Source organism: Saccostrea echinata, unplaced genomic scaffold, assembly GCF_033153115.1.
Source record: "Saccostrea echinata isolate AGI-Se365-2 ecotype Australia unplaced genomic scaffold, CSIRO_AGI_Sech_v1 ptg000025l, whole genome shotgun sequence".
Classification (NCBI taxonomy): domain Eukaryota; kingdom Metazoa; phylum Mollusca; class Bivalvia; order Ostreida; family Ostreidae; genus Saccostrea; species Saccostrea echinata.
The window spans coordinates 22,994,386-23,017,788 of record NW_026889774.1 but is presented as its reverse complement, the minus strand read 5'-3'; the positions used below and the strand labels follow the sequence as shown (position 1 = coordinate 23,017,788).

Sequence of the window (23,403 nt, the reverse complement as noted above, 5' to 3'; positions counted from 1 at the left end):
TGTCGCTACTTCTTCATTTTAGCTGATGTTTTTAAGTTTGATTGAATAAATTAATTTATGCATGCCAGTGTGACTGATGTTGAATATCGCACACATGAGTAGGTAGCAATATACCTTAATTAACACCAGCATATGGAGTTTATGTCTCTCAGTTGATTCGATACGCAAGAGCATGCTCAACGTACGAACAATTTCTAAAACGAGACAAGCTATTGACAAACAAGTTGATGAAACAAGAATATCAACAGTCATCATTTCGCAAGTTTTATGGTCGATACAATGACCCTGTAAGCAAATACAACCTATCATAAGTCAAATGCTGACTGGTATTTTTCATACTAATATAATTGTTAGGCCATTATTTACACGCTGAATTGTCTACGTTTTTTTCCCATTTCACCCGATCATGACCGGTCGGAAGGGGATGCTCACTCCTCCATGGCACCTGATCCCACCTCTTATGTTTTAGAGGTCCGTGTTCGCTCTGCTCCAGATTTTTATTGTTTGAATGGACTTTTGATCTTGAATATTGTTCGTTATCTCCATATTTCATAAAGAACATACATTTGAAATGTGAAGTCCAAGCACTAGTCCAAAGTTAAAGTTATTCAAAAGTAGACGTAAAGTAAAATTGTCACAAGGAATGAAATATTAAAGCTCAAGCACCAACTGTTCAGGTGTTATGGCCAAGGTCAAAATTTTCAAAAGAAGATGAAACACTAAGTTCAAGATCAGGAGTTCAAAAATTTTGATATCCAAAGAAAGGTTTTGTCACAATGACAACACGTGTAAAATGAAAGTCCTGTCACTAACCATTCAGAAGATATGGGCAAGGCTTAAAGTTTTCCAAAACTAGGTCAAACTTTAAAGGTCAGGGTCACAAGGTAAAAATTTTTATTAACCAAAGAAAGGTTTTGTAAAAAGGAATCCACATGTCAATTATAAAATTCCTAGAATCAGGCCAGTCTGATTAAAACCAGCCCCCTTCTCCTTTCACTCTGAGAGTGAAAGGAGAAGGGGGCTGGTTTTAATCAGATTGGAACCAGGCCAATGTTTTGTTTTTCGGAAGTAGGTGAAACTCGAAGGTAAAGGTCACGAAGTCAAACATTGGTACCTAAAGAAAAGTTTTGTCACAAGGAATACACATGTGAAATAATGAAAGCCCTACTACCAAGCTAAGGTTAAAGTTTTGTTCAGAATTAGGTGAAACTCAAAGGTCAAGGTCATGAAGTCAAACATATTGGTACCCAAAGAATATGGGTATGTCACAAGGAATACACATGTATAGTATTATCCATGATATCGGTCCTTCCAAGGCAAGATTTTCAGAATTTGATTTTTATTTTCTATATAGAGTTCAAACCTTTGGATCCCTCAGGCTCTTGTCAGTAACTTTTTTTAGTTTTGTTTATGTTCTGATTTTGTTTTTTGCACAGGTGCTTGGGGGCAGGACCCCCTCCCCTCCCGTTATCCAAAATATAACCTTAAACTCTAAAACTAGCCTTTTATAAAAATTAATTCCGGTGTAAAGACGAATAATGACCCCCATAGAATAATGACCGGGGGTCATTTTTCGACGTCGAATATTGACCCCCGGTCATTATTCAACGGCGAAAAATGACCCCCGGTCATTATTCGACGTCGAAAAATGACCCTTTTGCCCGTAGAAAAAGTGTCATAACCCTAAAAACCTGCATACCCTACGTGAAGAAAAATGACCCCCGTAGAATAATGACCCCTTGTGAATTAGAACGGATTAAAGTTGAAACTTTTAGGGGGCAAAATAAAAATAATAAATCAAGGGCCAAAATGCTCACTTGAGCTTCATTGGGAATAAATCGATGATATATTGATTTCATTACATTATACAATCATTGCTGTTTTTAAGGTCAATTTAATGATTCAGAATCAAGTGGAGTTAAAGATTTATTGAGTACAAAAGGCGAGGAGAGCATTTGTGATGGTACATATTGTCGTTTTGTACATATTGTCGTCGGCGACAATATGTACCTACCCTCACTGCACATATTGTAGTCCATCGGTAAATATTGTCACCGGCTGAAAAGTAACACATGTACATATTGTTGCTGGCGACATTATGTGCCTCACCCTCACTGTACATATTGTCGCCCCACAGATATTGTTGCTTAAAGACTTCTTTTGTTGTTTTTTGGTAGTTTTGTGAATGTAATTGGGGTGTATATCACACTGACGTGTCTCGTATGCTATTTCATGCAGCGTGATTTTGACGGTACATTTTGTCGTCTTGTTCATATTGTCGCCGGCGACAATGTGTACCTACCCTCACTGTGCATATTGTCATCCATCAGAACATGTCGCATGACAATGCACGGCAATGATCCATATAAATATGGCCAGAGAAACTTCAAAAATGGCCATATACACTAAATGTTCTCGTCAAAATATGGCTGAAATATTGACAACTCGGTGTTAAACAACAATATACAGTTAAGGTATATCATTGAGGGAGTTAGCAAGATTTCAGTTCCCCAAGGCCAGGACTATTTTATGATTTACTTTTAACTGTTTTATTAACCGATACAAACGTAAAATTTAGAGGATTCAGATAGCGCGATTTCAAAGCAGGGATTAGGTCAATGAACTAACACACGGGGATTAGTCCATTCACATATAATACCAATTTTAATGTAAAACCTAGAGGATTACGGATAACCTGGAATTAGCTTTCGAAGCGGGGATTAGCTCACTTGACTAACATACGGGGATTAGTCCATTCTTTTAAAATGATTTCTAGGGAAATAGTCACATCTAGCGATCTAATGTTAGATAGGGAAAAATTCAGTAGAGGTATAATAATAATAATCAATCAATCAACAATCCATATAAATATGACTAATCATTGCTTTGTTTTGCTCTGTTGCATTGCCTTAATCTCTTTTTGAGAAGATAATTATTAAAGAGTTATATTCCTATGTAAAAAATTGATCGCTTATTGTGGCCCAAACCTAGGCCCGGTTTGATATGAAGATGCTTGAATCTGCGCTACCTGAGGAAACTTCCATATACCTATCACTATTCACGGGTTTACTGCTGTTCTCAGTGGTGGATCCAGACAAAAGAGAGGGTGGTTCAGAATTTTTTTTGACAAGCTAAAATTTTTTTAAAAAGTCATTTGTATGTAAAAGTGTGTTACTGTATATGTTAAGTAAATTATTGAAATATGAAATTTTATCTGTGGACTAAATTGAGAGTATATACAAGTTAAACAAACAGAATTTACCAAAGCAGACAAAAAATTAAACCGGGGGGGGGGGGGGGATGCGCCGGTCCTATATCTGTCTGGTTTGGGAGATTTTTAAATATTTTCTGTATATATTCCTATGTAAGACTTTAATCACCCATTGTGATCCCAACCTATTCCATGGGGTCATAATTTGAACAAAAATGATTTTTTCTTTGTTTTTAAAATGACCATCTAGAGATTTTTTTTTATTCGTAGACGTCACCACTTGCCGATGGAGGGCTGCAAAGAACTGCAAACTATAGTATTGTTCTCCCTCCTACCTCCAAGTCATTTTTCAAAAGTTAACATATTTGAATGATTTTTCATATCTATATAGATATTCATATGAATTTTCATAAGACATTACTTCTTTGGGAAAACAATGAGAGATAACTCTATAATTTTGGTAAAACTTGTGATTTTTCACTATAGAAAACAACGGAACCCCCCCCCCCCCCCCCGTGAAACAAAATTCCTTTTTACAGGTAATATGGACTGTCCTTTCACAAATTCATACCAAAGCTTTTGTTGTTTCACGGGGGGAACATATGTTTACAGACAAAAAACTACCAAAATGGTTATTTTTTTTTACCAATATCATTTGGGTTTACAACTAAAACATTGTATTTTATTAATAATATATGTTTAATTTTATATGAGTAATACATAAGAAAAGATCTGAGGAAAATTTATTCATATCCAAGAATATTTTAAAACGTGGTGATGCTTTAAAGCCCGATTTCAATGAAAAATATCGTCTACCCCCCTTATTCAAAGAGCTGGAATTAGGGGTAAATAACTATTTAACACTGGAATTAAAATTACTATTGAACTGTTCTTTGCATTCAACAAAGATTTTACGGCCAAATTGTCATTAGTATTGAATTAAATGGGTGTAAAATGTAGGCGGGAATCGAGAGCTAGCGTGTGTAGTTCTTTAGATCTATGCTTGGCACTCATGGCCATTGAGCAGTTAGGGATTTTTTTTCGTGCCAGCTACGCAAAATTGATCGTACGCTATAAAACGAAGCTTTCACATAAGTATCATCTCTTCTGACCCAGCACAAAAAAATGAAGGATTTTTTTTTCTAAATATTCTTTGAAAAAAATTTGATCACCTATTGTAGCCTCGAGGGACATGATCTGAATACATGTAAAACTGAATCTACAAGTCATAATGAAGCTTTCACATAAGTTTCATCATTTCTGACACAGTGGTGTTTAAGATTTTTAAAAGATGTCACTAAATTTTTACTAATCCTTAACTTCTTCCCTTGAAAGAGGGCCTGGCCCTTCATTTGAACAAACTTGAATCCCTTTTATCCACTGATGCTTTGTGGCAAGTTTGGTTGAAATTAACCCAGTAGTTCTTGAGAAGAAGCTGAAATTGTGAAAAGTTTACAGACAGAGGCACGGTCAGACAAAATACAATCAGAAAAGCTCATTTGAACTCCAGCTCAGGTGATCTAAAAATGTGAACCTCAACACCAATTAATCTACATATGATTGTATATAAGAAAAACGCAAAATTAATTTCCAAAAAAATCATTACTACTGAACAAAAAAACTAATACGTGTATTCAATCTCCCAAGTATATTTTACAAGAAAAAAGAATAGGCTGATTTATCAGATGTCTCAAAGAATTACAGTATTTTGACATATCATAGTGATGTACATCAATCCTGGACACAATTTTCTGCCCAGAATGTTTTTTCCCTACAGTATTGTTAGAAATGGTGTTTGTCTCCCTCCGTGCGCGCGTGTGTGTGTGTTTGTAAATCTCTCTTTCCTTTCTCAAGTAAATACTAGTATTCGTGAAAACAATATATCGACGACAATATATGCCGACCTTGACTGTACATATTGTCGCCGACGACAATATGTGCTGGTGCTTGACTGTACATTTTGTCGTCCATTATGCAGGAAGAAAATAAGGCTCGTCTCGGTACATATTGTCGCCGGCGACAATATATACCGATGGACGACAATATGTGCAGTGAGGGTAGGTACATATTGTCTCCGACGACAATATGTACAAAACGACAATATGGACCGTCACAGCATTGTTTTTCGATGGTGGAAAATCACTGATCGTCCTGACAGAAAAATAGCAATAATTGTTTTATTATATGATTCAACGATTAAATTGATACAAACTGATTACGCAGACATGTCAAGTTTCTTTACATTTGCTCAAGTCTAACCAAACACAGTGAAAGAATAGGAGTTAACATAAGCATAACCAGTATTATTTTTGCATTTGAAATGTAGTTTTGGTGCAATGTAGAAAAAATAAATGTCGGGCATAGCATCGAAAGGGGAAATGGCGCATTATAAGAGTCAAAAAATACTTTTAGTTAAAAATATCTTTGATGAACCCCTCAAAAAGTTTATTGATGTAAGTGGAATTTTCTTTTACTCTATTGTATCAAAAAGTTGGGGGTAGGACAACCAGACTTGCAATGACCATTTTCAAGCGAAAAAATAAAAAAGAATACCTTCATGGAAATGGAAGGGGGTGGACACCCCATCCCTGATTCTATATGCCTGAATGTAATGTTCATCTTGTTCACCCAAGTAGGAGAGATTTTTTAACTATACTGTACAAGAAAGAGGGGGTGGTTACAAGACTTTCAATGAACATTTTCATATTAGAAATTGCTAAAACAATCCCTCCCTCTTCTCCGATTCTTTGTGCCTAAATATTATGTTCACTTGAGTAGAATTCAGATGCAGGTGAAATAACTTTTCAGAATTGTTTTCAATCTATTTTTAGTTTAATGTAGGAAAAATAAATCCTTATACATGTATTCCTCTTGAAGGTCAATAATATAGTCTTGTCTTTAATTATAAATTGAAAACATTAATCTACTTCAATATATACTGTATTGAAGATGTTTCCATATTGATTTGACAAATGTATCACTGTTTTAAAGTTGATTAAAAAATATTCCTCTTACATGTATGTATCATATTCTCAGACGACCATGTTAACAGACTTGATTCTCCTGTATTACTTCTATATACTTGAAAAGAAATTCCCATAGAGTAGACCACTGTTTATAAATAAAATTGAATGCACATTTTAAGATTGTATATATTTCAGACATGCAGAAATTTTATGTCCTTCTTATGATTGCCACGTCTGCTTCATATTTGGACGTTCTACTGACTATAGACCATAAAGACCAACTAACAACTAAATTGTCTGAAAACGGGATGACTTCAGCCTTTTCTATTGTCAATTTTCCTTATTTATGAAGTAATATTCTGCAATCATTTGCATATAATGTTTACGTCTACCAACTTATTCGATACCCAAGAGAACGATTAATTTTTAAATCGAGACAGGCTACTGACAGATACATGTAAATTGATGTTACAGGGGTTTCAACAATCTCGTTTAAAGTCAGCATTTCGTAGATTTAATGGTCGTATCAATGACCCTGTCAACAAATAAAACCTATAATTAGGTCAATTGTTTGGCCCTTGTTTTTATACTAAATTCGACAACGGAATGTCCCTTTACCTGATTTATTCAGAGCTCTCACGGCGGGTGTGACGGGACAACAGGAAATGCTTACTCTTTCTAGGCACCTGATCCCACCTCTGCAATTTTCGGGGGTCCTTTTTTATGCCCTGTTAACAAATTTGTACTCATTGTGGATATTTTAAAATCATCACTGTTCGTTATCTTCACCATTTTTTATTAAGAAATATATATATCCACAGTATGTCGTTCGCACGAGTTATTACGTCATTTTCGATACATTCTACCTCATTATGTCATTCAAAATTTACATATATAATATATTGCATAACTTTCCGTATTTATTTCTGAAAACTTATCTCATTCTTTTTTTTCCCTTCATTTTTTTAAAAAAAAAGGTTGATCCTACTCAAAGCATGTTGATTACTTTGGGAGACATGTTTACCAATGAAAAGCCAGAACATCCCGCTTGTCTGTTATTTAGCTATGAATGTCTATAATCAGTCAAATATCCAAATATGAAACAAATGGAAGACAGTCATAAAGGGAAATTACGTTATCAGTTATAACCAATAGTAGCCATTTTGCGATTTTCAATATGTGCTGAGAACACAATAGGCTTAAAAGATAGAATTATGCAGGTAAATGTAATGCGGTTTTATTGCATTTTAATTGCGCGTTCGTCCAGTGTTGGTCAAAAAAGGCATAAAGAAGAATATCAAACATTGAGGTTCAAACCTTGGCATCAGTCACCCGTTATAAATTTCGTACATGCACTCTGTTGGAAAGGGGGTCATTTTTCAACGGGGGTCAATTTTTTATAGGACGCACACATAAAAATTTGACCCCTAGGTCTCTTTTTCTACAAAAAATTATTTTTTTCTATGGGTGGGGGGTCATTTTTTGTCGTTGAAATATGACCCCCCGGTCATTATTCTATGGGGGTCATTATTCGTCTTTACACCTGTAACGGCACACTCTCTGATACTATAAGTTTATAAAAGGCTAGTTTTAGGTTATAATTTGGATATTTCAGTTGTAATACTTTGTGAATGTGTCATAGAAAAATATTTTATTTTAAAAAAAGTCAAAGAAGCCTTGGGGTACGGAACACGGGAAAGGGGGGGGGGTCCCGCCCCCAAGCGCCTGTGGTTTTTTGTTTGTTTGTTTATTTATTTATTTTGTTTTGTGAACAATGTCTGAACATAAATAATTTGAGTCCCTGTTAATATTTGATAAAAATATATACATGTATAATTTTATTTATATAACCTATATAGTAGGCCTTTCAACTGCCGCTAGGGATCGATGTTAAGAACGATAACTCATTACCGGAACTTGTTTACAGCAGGTCTGAGGTATCTAATAGTTTTTTAACAGGTCAATTTTCAGCATTTCCCAAGTGTTCCTTTGCTGTCAGCGGAATCCAGTGGTTTTAAAATTTAGCACAAATGTTAAAATTATTTATAATGTAGTTACGGACGCTGTTAGATAATATATAAGTGAAATTTTTAATAAAAATATAAAGTGAAATCTACCCCCTTCTTAATTTTAACCCGATTAAATTTTTATGCTTGGTCGTTCTACTTCGTGCTTAGTAAAACGAATAAGATAATTAATTGTTGCATTTACTTGTAGAAATGTATATCTTTATATAAGAAGCACAACAATGCACACCCAAAAAACCTTCCATTATATTTTCTTCCTCATAACAACTGTCAGAGAGAGTTAAAAATCTTGAATATAGTCCGTTCCCCATTCATTTGATCCCGTTATTTCAGGTAGAGTGAAGACATTCTCCTTGTTCTGGTCAACCCTTTTGTGTACAAAACAATGTAGGGAACCCTTTTGTGTACATAACAATACCAACTGAAGAAGCCTATATGTCATTCCTATAAACGATAACTCATTGATCGACACTTTGTTGGTCGTTTTTCGCACTTGACTTACCTGTCCTTAAAACACAACGTCGTACAAATCAACTATTAATAATTAAATATTTTAAAGATTTAATTAAAGGTGTGTACATGTTATAATCTTTTTTGAGGATTTCACGTAGCTGTAAATCTATCGATCAAATGTTTTTACCATAGGTGCAACTTGAAAAATTAGTTGAAAGGCCTATATATAGTTTGCTCGTCACCTCGAGGTGACCACTTTCCGGATTATCAATGTTGTTTCGTTTTGGATTTAGTCATTTATTGTGCCTAGTAAATTTCCTACATGAAAAACAAACCTGTGAAACGGCTTTTACTAGTTTAAGAATTTAATTTGGATTTATCTTTGCAAGCTAAAGCTTACATAGGTAATTATTAATCAAAACGCTTTTAAATGCATTTGCTATCATTTTAAGGTCAAGATCTAGTAAATGAAAGATGCCTACAAATTTTTCAAATTTGAGAAACGAGTTCTTTTAATGATCCTTTACAAATATGGCTTGCAAAAATAGGGTGTTTCGGGACATAATTTTTTGATAAACTAGACGAAAAAACATATTTTAAACTGTAATTTTTAATGAAAAACGAAGAAAGTCAGGTATAAATTTAGGAGTTTTTTCCATCTCAGATAAAAGAAATGTATCAATATTGCCTACAGTTTCTCAGAAAACGGTTTTTCATTTCTTCTTAACCTCTTTTTTAAAATGATATTAAATTGAATATAGATATCGGGGTTACTTTTGACATGATTTCAAATTGAATACATTGAAAATCCTTCATTTGCTACACAATTCTTTTACAGCCATAAAGTACGGGAAAAATTAAGCTTAAAACAATTATGACGTCATAATGGATCTAGCACCAAAAAGACAGTCTAAAGTCATTTACTAGATCTTGACCTTAATGTAATTTTTGTCTTAATAAACTCCTTGTCTTTGCTACATAGTACACTGGAACACTTGTGCTTGGCCTGGGTTTTAATCTTCATGAAACATGTATATGAATATATAGATACCAAATATACATATACACACAAGGTCTGAAGGTTCGATAATAGAGAAAATTTATATGAGTCATTTGTCAATTTTACCATTGTATCTGTGTTTTTATTTATTTATTTTTATTTTATGTTAAAAATAGCAAATTTTGAATGATTTTTTTTCCAGAGATTGTAATGAGGAATATTCACAGAAACTTGTTGTCCTGTCACTTATGCAGACAATTCAGGTCACTCTCAGCACAGAAACGCCCCCCTGCATCAGTAATAGGGATCAGATCCCTTTCTGATATAAAGAAGGGAAATGGTGGCAATTCATATGAAGATGATTACATTTATGATGAAGAGGGCAATGAAAAAATCCGACCTGGAGGGGGGAAACCAAGGTACTGTAAACCAAATTTTATTCACATTTCTGATTAACCTTTCAAGCAAATAGACATGATTTAAAAAAAAAACCAAAAAACCAAAAAACTTGAATACATTTTCATGTAAATTATAAGGCCAATTATATTTTATTTAAGCAATGGCCATCAAACAGTTTGAATGTAAATATAAGATTTGAAATTTTACTAACAACATTTACATTTTAGTTTATGTGATCTTAAACATGTAATGATTATATATAAACATTATTACATATTAATGACATCATACTATCAGGCAATACCAATCAAATGCCAATAGCAGTTGGAATTTACAATAAATCAATCAGGTGCAAGGGCATGTTATAGGAATTTCTAAAAGACTTTTATATCAGGTAACTTGGAATTACAAATGCTCTGTATGTCAAATGTATAAATCTTATTAAAATTACAATCATTTATGTGTATGTTGTGGCTAGCATAATGTTAAATGGTGATATTGATATCTGCATAACAATGAGAATAATTTCTGAGAAAAAATTGTGCTTTTTCATCTCTTGTTTGTTTAAAACTTCATTTAAGTAGACTATGTCCTTGAGTATGTCCTTGTGCAGAAGAGATTTTCTATAATTCCTTAGTTCAAAACAATATTAACTTCAATCAGTAGTAAACAAGATTAGTATCATGGTTTTGTCTGACAAGTATTAAATATGTTATCAATTTCAAGTACACCTCACTAGATAACCATTTTGACCAATTCTCATTTTCTTCTGAACACCCATATCTGACATTAGATCTCAAGCATACAAAAATGCATTGCCACAAGCAATGTACTGGAAGCAAGAACAACTTAGAAACAACAAAAATGCAAAAGAAACTTGTTGATTTATGATGTATGTTCAGATATTTAGGTCATGCATATACACAATATATTAGCCTAGAAGGAATGTTGGTTCACAGTAATTTTTATAAACATTGGCATTCATGTATGTGCTAAAGCAAGAAATTCAAATTGTATCAATCTGATAACTGCCCGAGACTGTAGCAACACACAATGCAAATTTAAAACTGAAATTTCTTACCATAACTTGGCCTTTTCATTGTTTACTTTATTGCTAGATTTCTTAGATAAGAAAATTAATTCATATAGCACATGCATCAATTACTTCACAATATAATATCTGTAATTCATTATATCAGTATAACTCATTTACTTCACTATATCCGTAATTCATTGTATCCATTGAACAAATTTGTTAAAGTATATGTAGTGTACAAATCTTTACATATACATACATATGTATTGTGATTGCTTTGCCATAAGGAAGGAAATTTTCATCCTTTGTTCACTTTTGACTGTACCCTTTATAAAATAATTAAGATCTATTTTGACAAAGCATGATTTTCTTTACTTTAAAATTTATGACAGGGACCTGGGTAAAGTTCTCAAAGATTCCATATCCCGGGTCCTCTCCTCAAAGCAGGACATCCCGAGGACGACCAATGTGGCTATTGTAGGGGGAGGCTTGGTAGGGTCTGCGGCAGCTTTCTTCACTGCCCACAAGCAAAAGAAGCACGAACATGATATTGTTGTCATAGAAAAAGATCCCATGGTAAGATTGTAATGCAAGTTAAAAGAGGATCTACAATTAATTAAAAGATTAACAAAAAACAAGGGGAAAATAGAATTTACATGTACTGTGTACCTGCTTTATGATTCTTCACTTCTAAAATCAAAAGTTTATTTTAGACAAAATGAAAATATTACTGAGAACTAATAAATCTAATCTTAAAAAAATTTTGCTGGGCCAGAAATGTTTTATATAGTGCTGATTCTTTTTTTTTCTAGTACACAAGAGCTTCATCTTCACTATCTGCTGGAGGAATAAGGCACCAGTTTAGTGTACCAGAAAATGTCCAGATGTCCATGTTTACCACAGACTTTCTCAGAAACATTAAATATTTTTTAGGAGAGTTAGGTAAAGCTTCTTAATATGGTGTAACTCCAAACAATCATTATACTCAGATGTACATGTATGTAAAACTTCTTATTAAAAAACATTGTAAAATAACATAAAAAGAGGAATGATTAGTATTATGATCATTTTAATGTTTCTTAGTATTTATAACTTGAAAGTGTTGATTTCTTCAATATTATTTCTTTTTAAAATTTGTTATGGTGAAGAAAAATTACTTTCTATTTCTTTTTTTTAATTAGATGAGCCCCCTCCTGATGTGCAGTTTAATCACCATGGTTACTTGTTCTTGGCACCTCGGGAAAAATCTGCAAAATTGGCTGAACTCGTAAAAATGCAAAAGTAATTTAGTTTTCATCAAGAAGTTATCATTTTTCTTACAAGTACATGTTCTGAATCAGAAGTTAATTAACATATGTAAGCAGTATTTATATACAATTAATTACCCCTCATGAGGTCAACATGGTGAAATAAGGACCAGAGACCTGGCCCACAAGGTGTCCTGACCTGACCCAGGCTGCATAGCAGCTGAGGTCAGTTCAGGTCAGTGAATGAGCCTGGTCAAGGGGTATATTTATAAATATTTGTTATCAATATTTATAATGAGGATTCCTAGGTCATTAATATGATTAAATTGCTGTATACAGTGCTTTTTGGGGTCATTATTGAGTTTGAAAGCCTTCTTAGCCACCAAATTTGAGTATTCTCAAAAGAAGTATAATAAACATGTCTCAATAACATATTTTAGTATGGTTATATGAGGATTTTTAAGATTACCTGAATGACTCAATGGGTCTCTTTGATTAAAGGTTTTCTGGCATTAGTCTGCATAATCTTTTGAAAATGAAGAGTTTATCTTCAAATGTAAAACCAAATGTCAAGGACAGAAGGAGAGACAGGACAAAGCCATTATACCCTGATCTTCAAGGAGTGGTGGGATTTGAAATTATGATATTAAAGGTGTTTTTGTATTTTTTCAGGTATCTAGGTGCAGAGGTTGAGCTCTTTTCAGCAGACATGCTCAGAGAAAGATTTCCATGGTTGAATCTTGATGGAATAGAAGTTGGTTCTCTAGGTAAAAATCAGAACTCACTGTGTCCAGGAAAAATACTGAACACTTGTTGAATATAAAAATAATCCTTCAAATCAACAAGGATTTTTTTGGACAAAAAAAAAGACATGGTTTTTATTTCATCAGAGCCAAAGACAGAAGTAAGCTATTCTGATCAATGAGTGCCAGGCAGCTGTGTGTCTATCATTAGTTTTGGGTCATTTTGCATGAGTGGAATATAAACTTTTCATACATTCATCTACATTTCTGAAAGCATTTGGTCAATTTTATCCAAACCTGCCACAATAATGATCCAATTCATTCAAAGCATGTCTCTGTGGGTAGGATGTGGAAGTTTTTAGAGGAGCAAAGTTTTACTTTGGAATATACAGGAAAAATCTTATAGCAGTGTGAAACTTATAAATTGTATTCATATGCAAAAATTCCCAAATTACAGGGATATAAGTTTTTCTTTCAAATAAATATATCTTAGGTTAGAGTAAGGGTAAAATCAGGGATCAAATTTTATCTAAAGAATGTGTACCGGTATATACAAATGAAAAGAAATCTTCTTCAAAATACAAGGCTATGTTAGTCATATTGTAAATGAAGCATCCCCAGGACGTGTGAATTCAATTTGATTATGTTATGAATCTATGAGGGCTAGAGGTGGGCAACATATGGGGTCAGAATTTTTTATGTGAATAAAGAGGGCATTTTTTTAAATCAACTAAAGGAGAACAGCTTTATAGCCATGCTGACTCAGATGAGCATTGTGGCTCATGGGACTCTTGTTTTTAACTTTGTGTAACATTAACATTCTTATTTCTGAGAAAACAAATAATTTCTGTGTATACATGTATGCTGTAAGCTTAATCAATCTCAGTATTTCTTCTCTTCTTCTTTGTATCATTTTTACATTTAATTAATCCAAATTGAATATTAAATGCATTTCTAACAAATTATTTCTGAACTCATTGTACTCTTACCATTAACACACTTTGAGCCAGACTCTGCTATTTTATATTACACTGCCTTCTCTTTAATGTACATTTTCCTTGTGCAGGTTTACATGGAGAAGGGTGGTTTGACCCCCATTCTCTCCTAGCTGCTCTGAAAAGAAAGAATTTAAGCCTCGGAGTCCAGTATGTTGATGCTGAGGTTGTGGGATTTACCAAGAAGTACGATAAAAAGGGAACCTCAGATCGCTACATGTTAGCCTCTGTCATTGTGAGTTTGAATTTGACATTTCTTTCTTATATGTTCTCTTTCTCAAGATAAAAAGTAACCACTGTTTTACCCTTTGAATACAATTAGCATAGTGCTTGGTAAACTTGCTTCTCACAAAAAAATGAATTAGATTTCTAGATTGGGAAAAACTTTAAATTGCTTCTCATATATACTCATATAAGATTTCTGGATTGAGAAAAACTTGCTTCTCACAAATACAGTAAAACACACTTACAATGAATTCACACTTACAGTGAAGTAATTTTTTTTCCCCTTGGGTTTAAAACGTATTGAGAACTTAACGGATATAACAAATTACTTTTTATAATAAAGCAAAATTTTCTGTCCCTGGCAGTTTGTTATAAGGGTATTTTACTATACCCAGATTAGATTTCCAGATTGAAAAAGCCGGGTTCCATATGAAAAAAGTATAATGTTGGTCCCGTCCCTTCCCCATAAGCATGGTTTCCATACAAGTTTCTTGGCTTTGTTACACATTAATGATTCCCTTACACCTACAGGATTAAGGTGTGTTGTAGAACTTGTTTTTTAATCAATGTGTAATAAAGCTTATTTACCTAAAAAACTTAATAACTGCCAGGTATTTTTTGATAAGGGATTGTATGTCACATCTTTTGAACAATTTGCAGAATACTTTTGAAATGATAAGTTAATCATGCTTAATTTATGCGACATCTTTTTTAATCAGGCTAAAGACTAAATAATATTAGTTTACAGACTATAAGAAATTTGAGCAGTTTTAAAACTGATCTCCCATTGATTCTCTAAAGTCAATTAATTCGGAATGATGAATTGATTGAAAACACAACCTGGAAGATGGAGGTTTTATTTCTAATCAAATCCTCTAGACAGAAGTTGTCATTTCATAATTCTGATAATGAAAGCTTTATTTCTGCTCCATACCAACAGTCAAAAGATGCAGATGGAGCATTGTATGAGACAACCTGTGGTCAGGTGGTAAACTGTGGTGGTCCTTGGGCAGCAGAAATAGCAGAGATGGCAGGAGTGGGTACAGAACCTGGGCTTCTGTCCATCCCCTTACCTGTACAACCAAGGTAAACATTCAATCCTCACCTTTACAATAGAGGTTTACAGTCAATCCTCACCTGACAAACAAGGTAAACATTCAGTCCCCATGTGTGCAACCAAGGTTTCCATTCAATTCTCACCTGTACAACCCAGGTAAACATTCAATCCTCACCTGTACAACCCAGGTAAACATTCAGTCCCCACCTGTACAACCTAGGTTTACATTCAATCCTCACCAGTACAACCCTGGTAAATCTTCACCTGTACAACCAAATACCAAGATAAACATTCTGTCCATTCTCTCTTTCTGTACATCCAAGACAAAATCATGTAAATTCTCTTACCTGAACAACCAAGGTAAGTTTGCTATTCATTATTTTACTTGTCCAACCAAGGTTGACATACTTTCTATCCCTTTACCTTAACAATGAAGGTAAGCATTTTCTCTATTACCTTATCTGTCCAATCAAAGTAAACATTCTACCCTTTCTCTTGCAAGTACATTGTACAAGCAAGATATTCTATCCATTCTGTTACCAGTACAACCATGGTACGTGTAAACATGCTTTCATAAAATCACTTTTTCAACAAAAATATTCTGTTATTACCACTGTGCAGTCAAGGTAAACATTCTTTTAATTCCCATCTCTGTATGGGCAGTGCAAACATTTTATTAGTTCCCTGACATGTGCATCAACTATTCTATCCATTTATTTCATCAACTTGTATGAAGTCAGTTTTGTTTTTCTTCCTTATTTAGGTACACTAAAACATGATTATATACCAAAAATGTTGGGACTAACAGCTTAAGTGATTTGTCTAGAGCCATAATTTATTATTTTCAGTTGATAATTTGTCATTTTAAGGTATTTGTGATTAAACATTTGTTATGTTATAATATTTAGTGTGACATCTGTATGAGCAAACTTGCTATAAATGGTCTTCAAATATTGGCATTCTGATACTTGTATCACATAGCTGTCTCTTTTTACATTGTGCTATGCTAATAATATTTAATTAATATTAAAATAATGTAATAATAATGTGATAATATTTCAGATGCTTGAGTAAAACTTTGTTTTCCTGTATTTTTGATTTACAGGAAGAGGTTTGTTTATGTCTTTCACTGTCCTAATGGCCCTGGTATAAGTACACCCCTTACTGTGGACACTACGGGGACTTACTTCAGGAGGGAGGGACTCGGAGGCATGTATATATGTGGGGCATCTCCAGAATCAGAGGTTTGTGTGATAATACTTCTGTATGAGGAGAACAACTTTTCAGGTGTCCAAATGCAAGAAACTGCCAAATATGTCATAAACCTTATACATTTATTGACTGTGTTCGGGCAACATGCATTTTGTTGGACCCAAGAACCAAACAGATTGGTTCAAAGGTTCAGCAAAATGTTTTCAGCAAAGAACACAATCAATAAATGTTATATTATATCTTTTACTTTTCATTTTGACATATCTTGTGCTGGCGTCCATGTTTGCAATGATTGATGTAAATTTTGTGCAGTTTACCTGCACTGCGAAATTAACTCAGTCATTTCCATAACTGTTGAACACCAACAAATGCAAGTAAGAAATAGCTTATCCTGCCTATAGTGTGAAACAAAAAAATGTCACAGCGGTCCAATATCTCATCGACAGGTCTAACATCTCACTCAGTGGTCCAACATTGATTTTTTTTTTCAGAAACGCACAGTAAAAAATTAAAAATTTGAGACTTTTCTCAGTATTGATTTATATAGGAAACAATTTTTAAAGGTATAACAAAGTACTCTTTTGAAGTAGAATTACAAAATATGTATATATGTAATTTAATTTGACAAAGTTGTGTTGGGACTAAATTATAGCAACCCATGTTTTTATTTTTAATCTGCAACTCAAAAACTGTAGCATGCAAAAACTGGACCAAAAAAGTCTACATGTAGCTTCATGGATTCCTCCACATGTAAATTCTAAACCTTGGACAAATGCAATGTAACAACATGCTTTCTGATAAACATAAATCATGATAAAGCTAGGATAAAATATTTTTACTGAAAAACTGTGTAAAGCCCATTAAGAGTTTGGGCATATTTTTCTGTCTGTTGCTCTTGGTCCTTTCTAAAATAGTAAAGACATGATATATATTTCAGGAAGAGGAACCATCGATTGATAATATGGATGTTGATTATGATTTCTTCAATGAAAAAATATGGCCTAGATTAGCTCACAGAGTTCCAGCATTTGAAAATATCAAGGCAAGTATTTACAAAGATTCTACAACTGTACAAATGAATTGAAAGAAAAATCACTCTCAGTTTACTGTTAACACATGAGTCAGTGTATCTACCAATTTTATCAATATTTTCAGTAAATTGAAAAAAAGGAAATAGATTTGGGGAAAGAGTTCTTTTTTATTTATTCTTTATAGAAAATATTGAGAGAAAAAATGATGAGTATATGACTTATGCGATATGAATTACATATTCAATATGACCATATCTTCACAAGCCAATAATTTCGTATTTATCAGAGATATAATAAGTGTTCCTATTATTATTGTCAAAAATCTTATTTTCACTTAAAATTATTTTGTGACATGTGTAGGGGGGTTAATAAATTTCTGTTGAATATCTTTTACATAATGATACATTTTTGAAAAATAATAATACAGCAGTCAGTATGAAAATTGTTAAAAAAAAAAAAAAAAAAAAAAAAAAAAAATTGTCCATATCGGCAAATATCAGAATTAATTTTCTTTTCAATGGATGGTCATATTACAAAGATTTACATGATGAATTATTGTGCATTTATTTATTTATTTATTTATTTTGGCAGTTAAAAAGTGCTTGGGCAGGTTTCTATGACTACAACATCTGGGACCAAAATTTGATTATTGGACAACATCCAATGATACCAAACTTTTATTTTGCAAATGGAATGAGTGGACATGGTCTTCAGCAGTCAATCTGTATTGGAAATGCCATCAGTGAAATGCTGCTGCGCAGGAAGTACAAATCAGTGGACTTAAGCAGATTCTCATTTGAAAGGATAATTGATGGAGAGAAAGTGTGTGAGGATTTTATTGTGTGATTTCTCAGAAAATCAGTAGCTTTGTTGTGATCAAATTTTACAGATTTCATACTAGTCCTTTATCAGGAATATTCAGACTGGTCATATAGGCAAATAAAAAAAATAATGCATGTATTTAGATTCTCAGGCACAGCCTTTTTCTGCTGAAAGAAATATTGAAAGGAAGATAACTCAACTTTGTATTTGAATTGAATTATTCCCCTTTTCATTGTAAAGTTAAAGGAAAAGAAAGATAACTCTTGCAGTAAAACCCCATGCCTGTTGCAAAGTTTTTTTTCCTTGTCTTATCATCACTTTTTGTTGACATGCAAGTTTATAGTCTTTATACAAATTGTTTGTCAGGGATATGCGTACTTGTCCTCAATGTTTTGTGCTTCCCAGCAAGATTTATAACTTCTGTACATGAATAAAAATTACTTAATGATGCATAATGTAACTAGTAAAAGAATTTAGTTATAGAAGGTTCATGGTTTTAATATCAATATATTTCTTTAAGGGACACATTGAATTGTGTTTATGATTTATCAATTTTAAGAGTTTTGTTTTCTTTGTTTGTTAAAATGGGCATTTTATACTTTGAACTTTTAAAGATTTAATGTATTCATATTTTTGTCAATAAAATATCTTTTTAACAAAAAGAACATCTTCATTGTTTTCTGTATATTATCCATGTTTGAAATAAGACAAGAAACACAATCAAATCAATATACACTGTAGTTCTATAAGAATTTTACAACACCGCATTTCCCTGGTTTTCATTTCATAAAAAATACTGTGCTTTTTTTTCTTAAAAAAAACAAACAAACAAGAGCCTTTCATTTCTCAAGGAACTTTCTAGAATGACTTATTGACATAACAAAATACTCTATAGGATAGATGAGCTCTTAATAAAGTTGTTGGGAATATAAGGAACAGTTTTAAACGAAATTGCAAAACAATGTATAGATGTTGAAGACAAACTTTATAATTGTATTGATTCCAACACCCATGACTGCCAAAGGAAAAATAAGTAGAATTATATCCACAAATTTAAGTCTCAACAAAATACATGTAGTACCCCTTAATATACAAATTACAAAAAAATTAAAATTTAACTACCTCCCAATAGGAAGTTATAGTCTGGGCACCATTTGTGACATATTTCAACATCTTAACTGCTTAATATGTGCTTTGAGAGTGATGAAACTGAGATTATGCCTCACCTATAGTTCACAGGGAATAGCATACTTATCTTTTAATTATACCAAGAAAGGGTTGTAAAGTTACAGCTTGGAAGACGATTTCAGCATCTCATTGCCCTGTGACCTTTGGGATATTGCACCAAGTCAAGGTCACTGTAACATAAACTAAAATTTAAATCATTTCAAATGAAGATCTGCAAAAATATAGTCTTGACATAAGAACATTTCGATTCCTGATAGCACATACATATACACCTTTTTAAAATTGATATAACTACTGGTAGATTTGACGGATTTCATACCAGTGAAGACTTAGAGCAGTGTCGAGTTACAATGTATATCATGGGCATAGTGACGAAAGTGACAAAAAGGGGGAACAGGGACCAACTTCACAAGGAGAGCAGCATATCTACTCCCCCCACCCCACACTAAGGAGGGGGATCATAACTAGCTATTAAAATCAACCAGTTTCTGTTTAATTTTACAATGGGGAGACACTATATTAAATCTATATTTAGATTACCAGTAAGAATTGTAACACAGTTAATGCCAAATGATGGTTTACGATAATTAATCCTTAAAGGGTGTGGGTTTATAACATTTCCCATGTGTTTTACATGTACGTAAGCAACTTTGAAGTATGGACTATTGCTGTCATTTGTCACAAAAATTTGTCTCAATTTATTGAATGGTGTAAAAAGTTCAACTACACGTGGGATAATAAAAATCTCTGGTATTAAACCATAGACCATTTTAGTCTCTAGACTATTTACCTCAGTAATGTGAAAATTATGATCAGAATGCCCCATCTTGCAATTAAATCAGAAATGGCGAAAAACTATATAAGAATTTATTTGTATATATACATTTACATGAATCTATCACAGTGAACAAAACAGTCAAACAAAACAAAACGGTCCTTACAGCTGCTCTTCTCTCCTTCCCCTCATTTACCTTTTTTCTGGTTTTTCTGGGGCTGAAACAGGATTGATAAATATTACCGAGTATATTAAAGTTCCATGGTGCATTATTATTTTTTTTTCTTATTTGGTTTTTGATTTTACATATGAGTTCCACTTTTTGGGTTATGAAAACCATACTATTTTTTATTGGTCATTTGTCACAGAGGTATAAGTAAGCAATACTGAATTAAATATAATACATGTAGATTGTGACAAAATATATCTATATTCAATAAATATCTTTTTATGGGAGAATTGAAAAAAAATAAATAAAAGAAGTGTAATAATTAAGACTGAAAAGTAAATTCTCTGAACATCTTTTAAAATTAATTACATAGATAATTAATGTACAATAATTGAATAATATTAATTTATCAGCTTTACATTGTGGCATAAATGTTGCATGTTATAATGAGTGGAAACCTAGAATGTTTCTTACATGTGATTCACACACTTTCACTGACAAAACTTGCCAAATAGAAAATAGAAAAACTAAGATCATGCTTCAAATCACAGCAAACATTTGGGTATGTTATTAATCAAGGCCAGATGACACAGACGTGGTTGAATTTAAAACTGTGTTTTTGTTTAGTCGGGTACTAAGGGAACACACACATGCACACAATTTATGATGTATACTTACTGTTTCGACTGTTAAAACATTTAGAAATTATATTAAACATTGTTGCTTTATAAAGTAGATTTTTATTTTTTTAAAAAAATATCCTTCAGTGATAACAAATTCCAGTGGTGACCAAAATAATTTTTTAAATCTTTAACCTTCAAGAATACATGACATTTACACATAAATTGCTTATTTACAATGATCAAATGTGACCTTGTATAAAGGGAGAAAACTGTCATAAGCATTCATGGCTCCTTCCCAATCCTTTTTCCTTTCAGAAGTGTTTAAATCGGAAGAACTTGACGGGACCAAATATAAATTATCAGACCTTCTGACTCATTACGCATTTCTATCATCCAAAGTTATTGTCATTGTTGAAAATGACAGAAAAACAATGTGCCATTTTTCAATATCATAGGCTTAAAAATCATCATCCAGTTATATCTTCATATAAATATATGAAGTCTACAAATTTAACTAAGATCTTCCAGAAAAACAAAGTACAATATAAATTGTAGAAATACTATTTTTTATTCTTTTTTCAGATTTTGAGACGCAAACATCTACATGATCTATCAAATTTCCTTACTTGGTTCATTAAGTTTCTGTATGATTGGTGTAATTATTTCGTCCAAGTTCTGTCGCTGTGTGATAAAATCCTGAGTCGTGGCATCAGTGGTATTCTCCACCCATTCAGTTTTTTCTTTGCATGAATTGGTAATGATATTCTGTAGGGGAAGTCAAATTGCTTTTTAAATCTATAATGATCTTGCATAGTAGACAAACTCCTAAATGCGAAGAAACCTGTCTTAAAGCTCAGGAGTATTTTGAAATACAGCTGTTTTGCAAAAAAATCTCGAAATTGTCATTCCTGTATTTTTGAACAATCACTTACAGTCTTAACTCATTATGTCAAACTCGATGGGATGAAGAAAAAACTTTTAGATATCTAAGGATTCAAAATATCCAGGTTAAAATACCGACAGAAAAGGTAATTAGGTCTTTCATCTCACTTCCACCTATCCATGGTATTCAATATATTGAAGTTTAAAACACAGAAATTCAATTGTATATTGTTTTGATATTCAAATTGCTGTACAGTACAGATCAGACAGAGATTCTATGGCTATTACTCTGCAGTTTGATTTGTTGTACCTTGTCTTCTTTAGTGAGTCGACCCTGGTTTTTCTCTGGATCTGTTAAAAATTCCTGATGCCCCCTGATTGCCTCCAGTAGCTCTGACTTGGCCTCTGCATTCAAATTAGAAAAATATTTCAACCTTTCATCTGAATAATCTGTAAATCTTTGAAATGTGTTATCATTTGAGACCTAATTTTTTTTTATGCTAAATGATTTTACTCATCAATTATGACATCACAATTTATTCACTACATGACACTGGATTACCCCCATGTTACCTAAAGTCACCAGATTTTATAAATTTACCTGCCCAGTCTAAGAAATCCACACATTCTGTTTGGTTATATCTTAATGCAGTTTCTCTAGCTCTTTCCCCATGAGCTGTCTTCAGTTGTAAATCTGCTAATGCATCCACCAATACCTTCAGCAGACTGACTTTTCCCCAGGCAGCAGCATGATGAAGTGCTCCATAACCTTCACAATAGAAAATAAGAATTGAAGTTCGATAACATATTATAATTAACCATTATGATAAATGTAGGGGTTCTGAAAAAAGTGGGCCAAATTTATTCAGAGGCATCAATGTCTCTAATTCATTTTCATAATGAACCAATACAATTACATTTTCATTTATATGACATATAGTTGAGTTTTATATCAAAATATGCAATATTAAATATCAAACTACATTTTACCCTTTATGTTTACAGAATTAACTTCAGCTCCTCTAAGTATTAATTCTTTCGCAAGTTCTATTCTACCAAGTGTAGAGGCTAAATCAAGAGGAGATTTTCCATCCCTCCCTCTTGTGTTTATTAATTCTGCTACATTTTCTTTATAAGGATCTTCGTCGTCTTCAAATGATTTTCTTAAACGTTCCACATCATTTTTTAAAATACAGTGCGTCACAATATTTGTATTTGGTAATAACACCTCAACTGCTTCTTCTTCTGTTTCTTCTGGTTGTGATGCTACGTCAGTAGTCATAATTTTTGCAAAATATTAAAGTTGAACGGAGAAAGGGGTTTACGTTTCCATCCAAACTTT

At 32.9% G+C, this 23,403-nt stretch overlaps 3 protein-coding genes across 3 annotated transcripts in view; 2 read left to right on the top strand and 1 right to left on the bottom strand.

The window, feature by feature from the left end:
* LOC133192203 (glycerol kinase-like) overlaps nt 1-23,403 on the top strand; it is a 419,267-nt gene that overhangs the window by 138,061 nt on the left and 257,803 nt on the right. The gene's annotated exons all lie outside the window — the stretch shown is intronic.
* Nucleotides 8,976-19,008, top strand: LOC133192198 (FAD-dependent oxidoreductase domain-containing protein 1-like). Its single transcript, XM_061328164.1, has 11 exons — nt 8,976-9,061; nt 9,860-10,076; nt 11,485-11,668; nt 11,905-12,034; nt 12,274-12,373; nt 13,012-13,106; nt 14,149-14,312; nt 15,243-15,388; nt 16,465-16,603; nt 17,509-17,613; nt 18,194-19,008. Exons 2-11 carry the CDS (start codon nt 9,868-9,870, stop codon nt 18,446-18,448), a joined length of 1,527 nt encoding a protein of 508 aa, XP_061184148.1. The 5' UTR covers nt 8,976-9,061; nt 9,860-9,867; the 3' UTR covers nt 18,449-19,008.
* On the bottom strand, nt 20,507-23,401 carry LOC133192200 (ankyrin repeat domain-containing protein 45-like). Its single transcript, XM_061328165.1, has 5 exons — nt 23,052-23,401; nt 22,663-22,830; nt 22,372-22,466; nt 21,806-21,944; nt 20,507-20,605 (listed from the first exon to the last, which is right to left on the bottom strand). Exons 1-5 carry the CDS (start codon nt 23,341-23,343, stop codon nt 20,580-20,582), a joined length of 720 nt encoding a protein of 239 aa, XP_061184149.1. The 5' UTR covers nt 23,344-23,401; the 3' UTR covers nt 20,507-20,579.

Bases quoted from the DNA above. Each gene is read 5' to 3' on its own strand.
- LOC133192198 (XM_061328164.1), top strand. From the start codon at position 9,868: ATGAGGAATATTCACAGAAACTTGTTGTCCTGTCACTTATGCAGACAA. The intron at 12,035-12,273 runs GTAAAGCTTCTT...TTTTTTAATTAG, and splicing joins ATATTTTTTAGGAGAGTTAG to ATGAGCCCCCTCCTGATGTG. The intron at 17,614-18,193 runs GCAAGTATTTAC...TTATTTTGGCAG, and splicing joins CAGCATTTGAAAATATCAAG to TTAAAAAGTGCTTGGGCAGG.
- LOC133192200 (XM_061328165.1), bottom strand. From the start codon at position 23,343: ATGACTACTGACGTAGCATCACAACCAGAAGAAACAGAAGAAGAAGCA. The intron at 22,831-23,051 runs GTAAAATGTAGT...TCTATTGTGAAG, and splicing joins TAATTCTGTAAACATAAAGG to GTTATGGAGCACTTCATCAT. The intron at 22,467-22,662 runs GTAAATTTATAA...ATTTGAATGCAG, and splicing joins GGATTTCTTAGACTGGGCAG to AGGCCAAGTCAGAGCTACTG.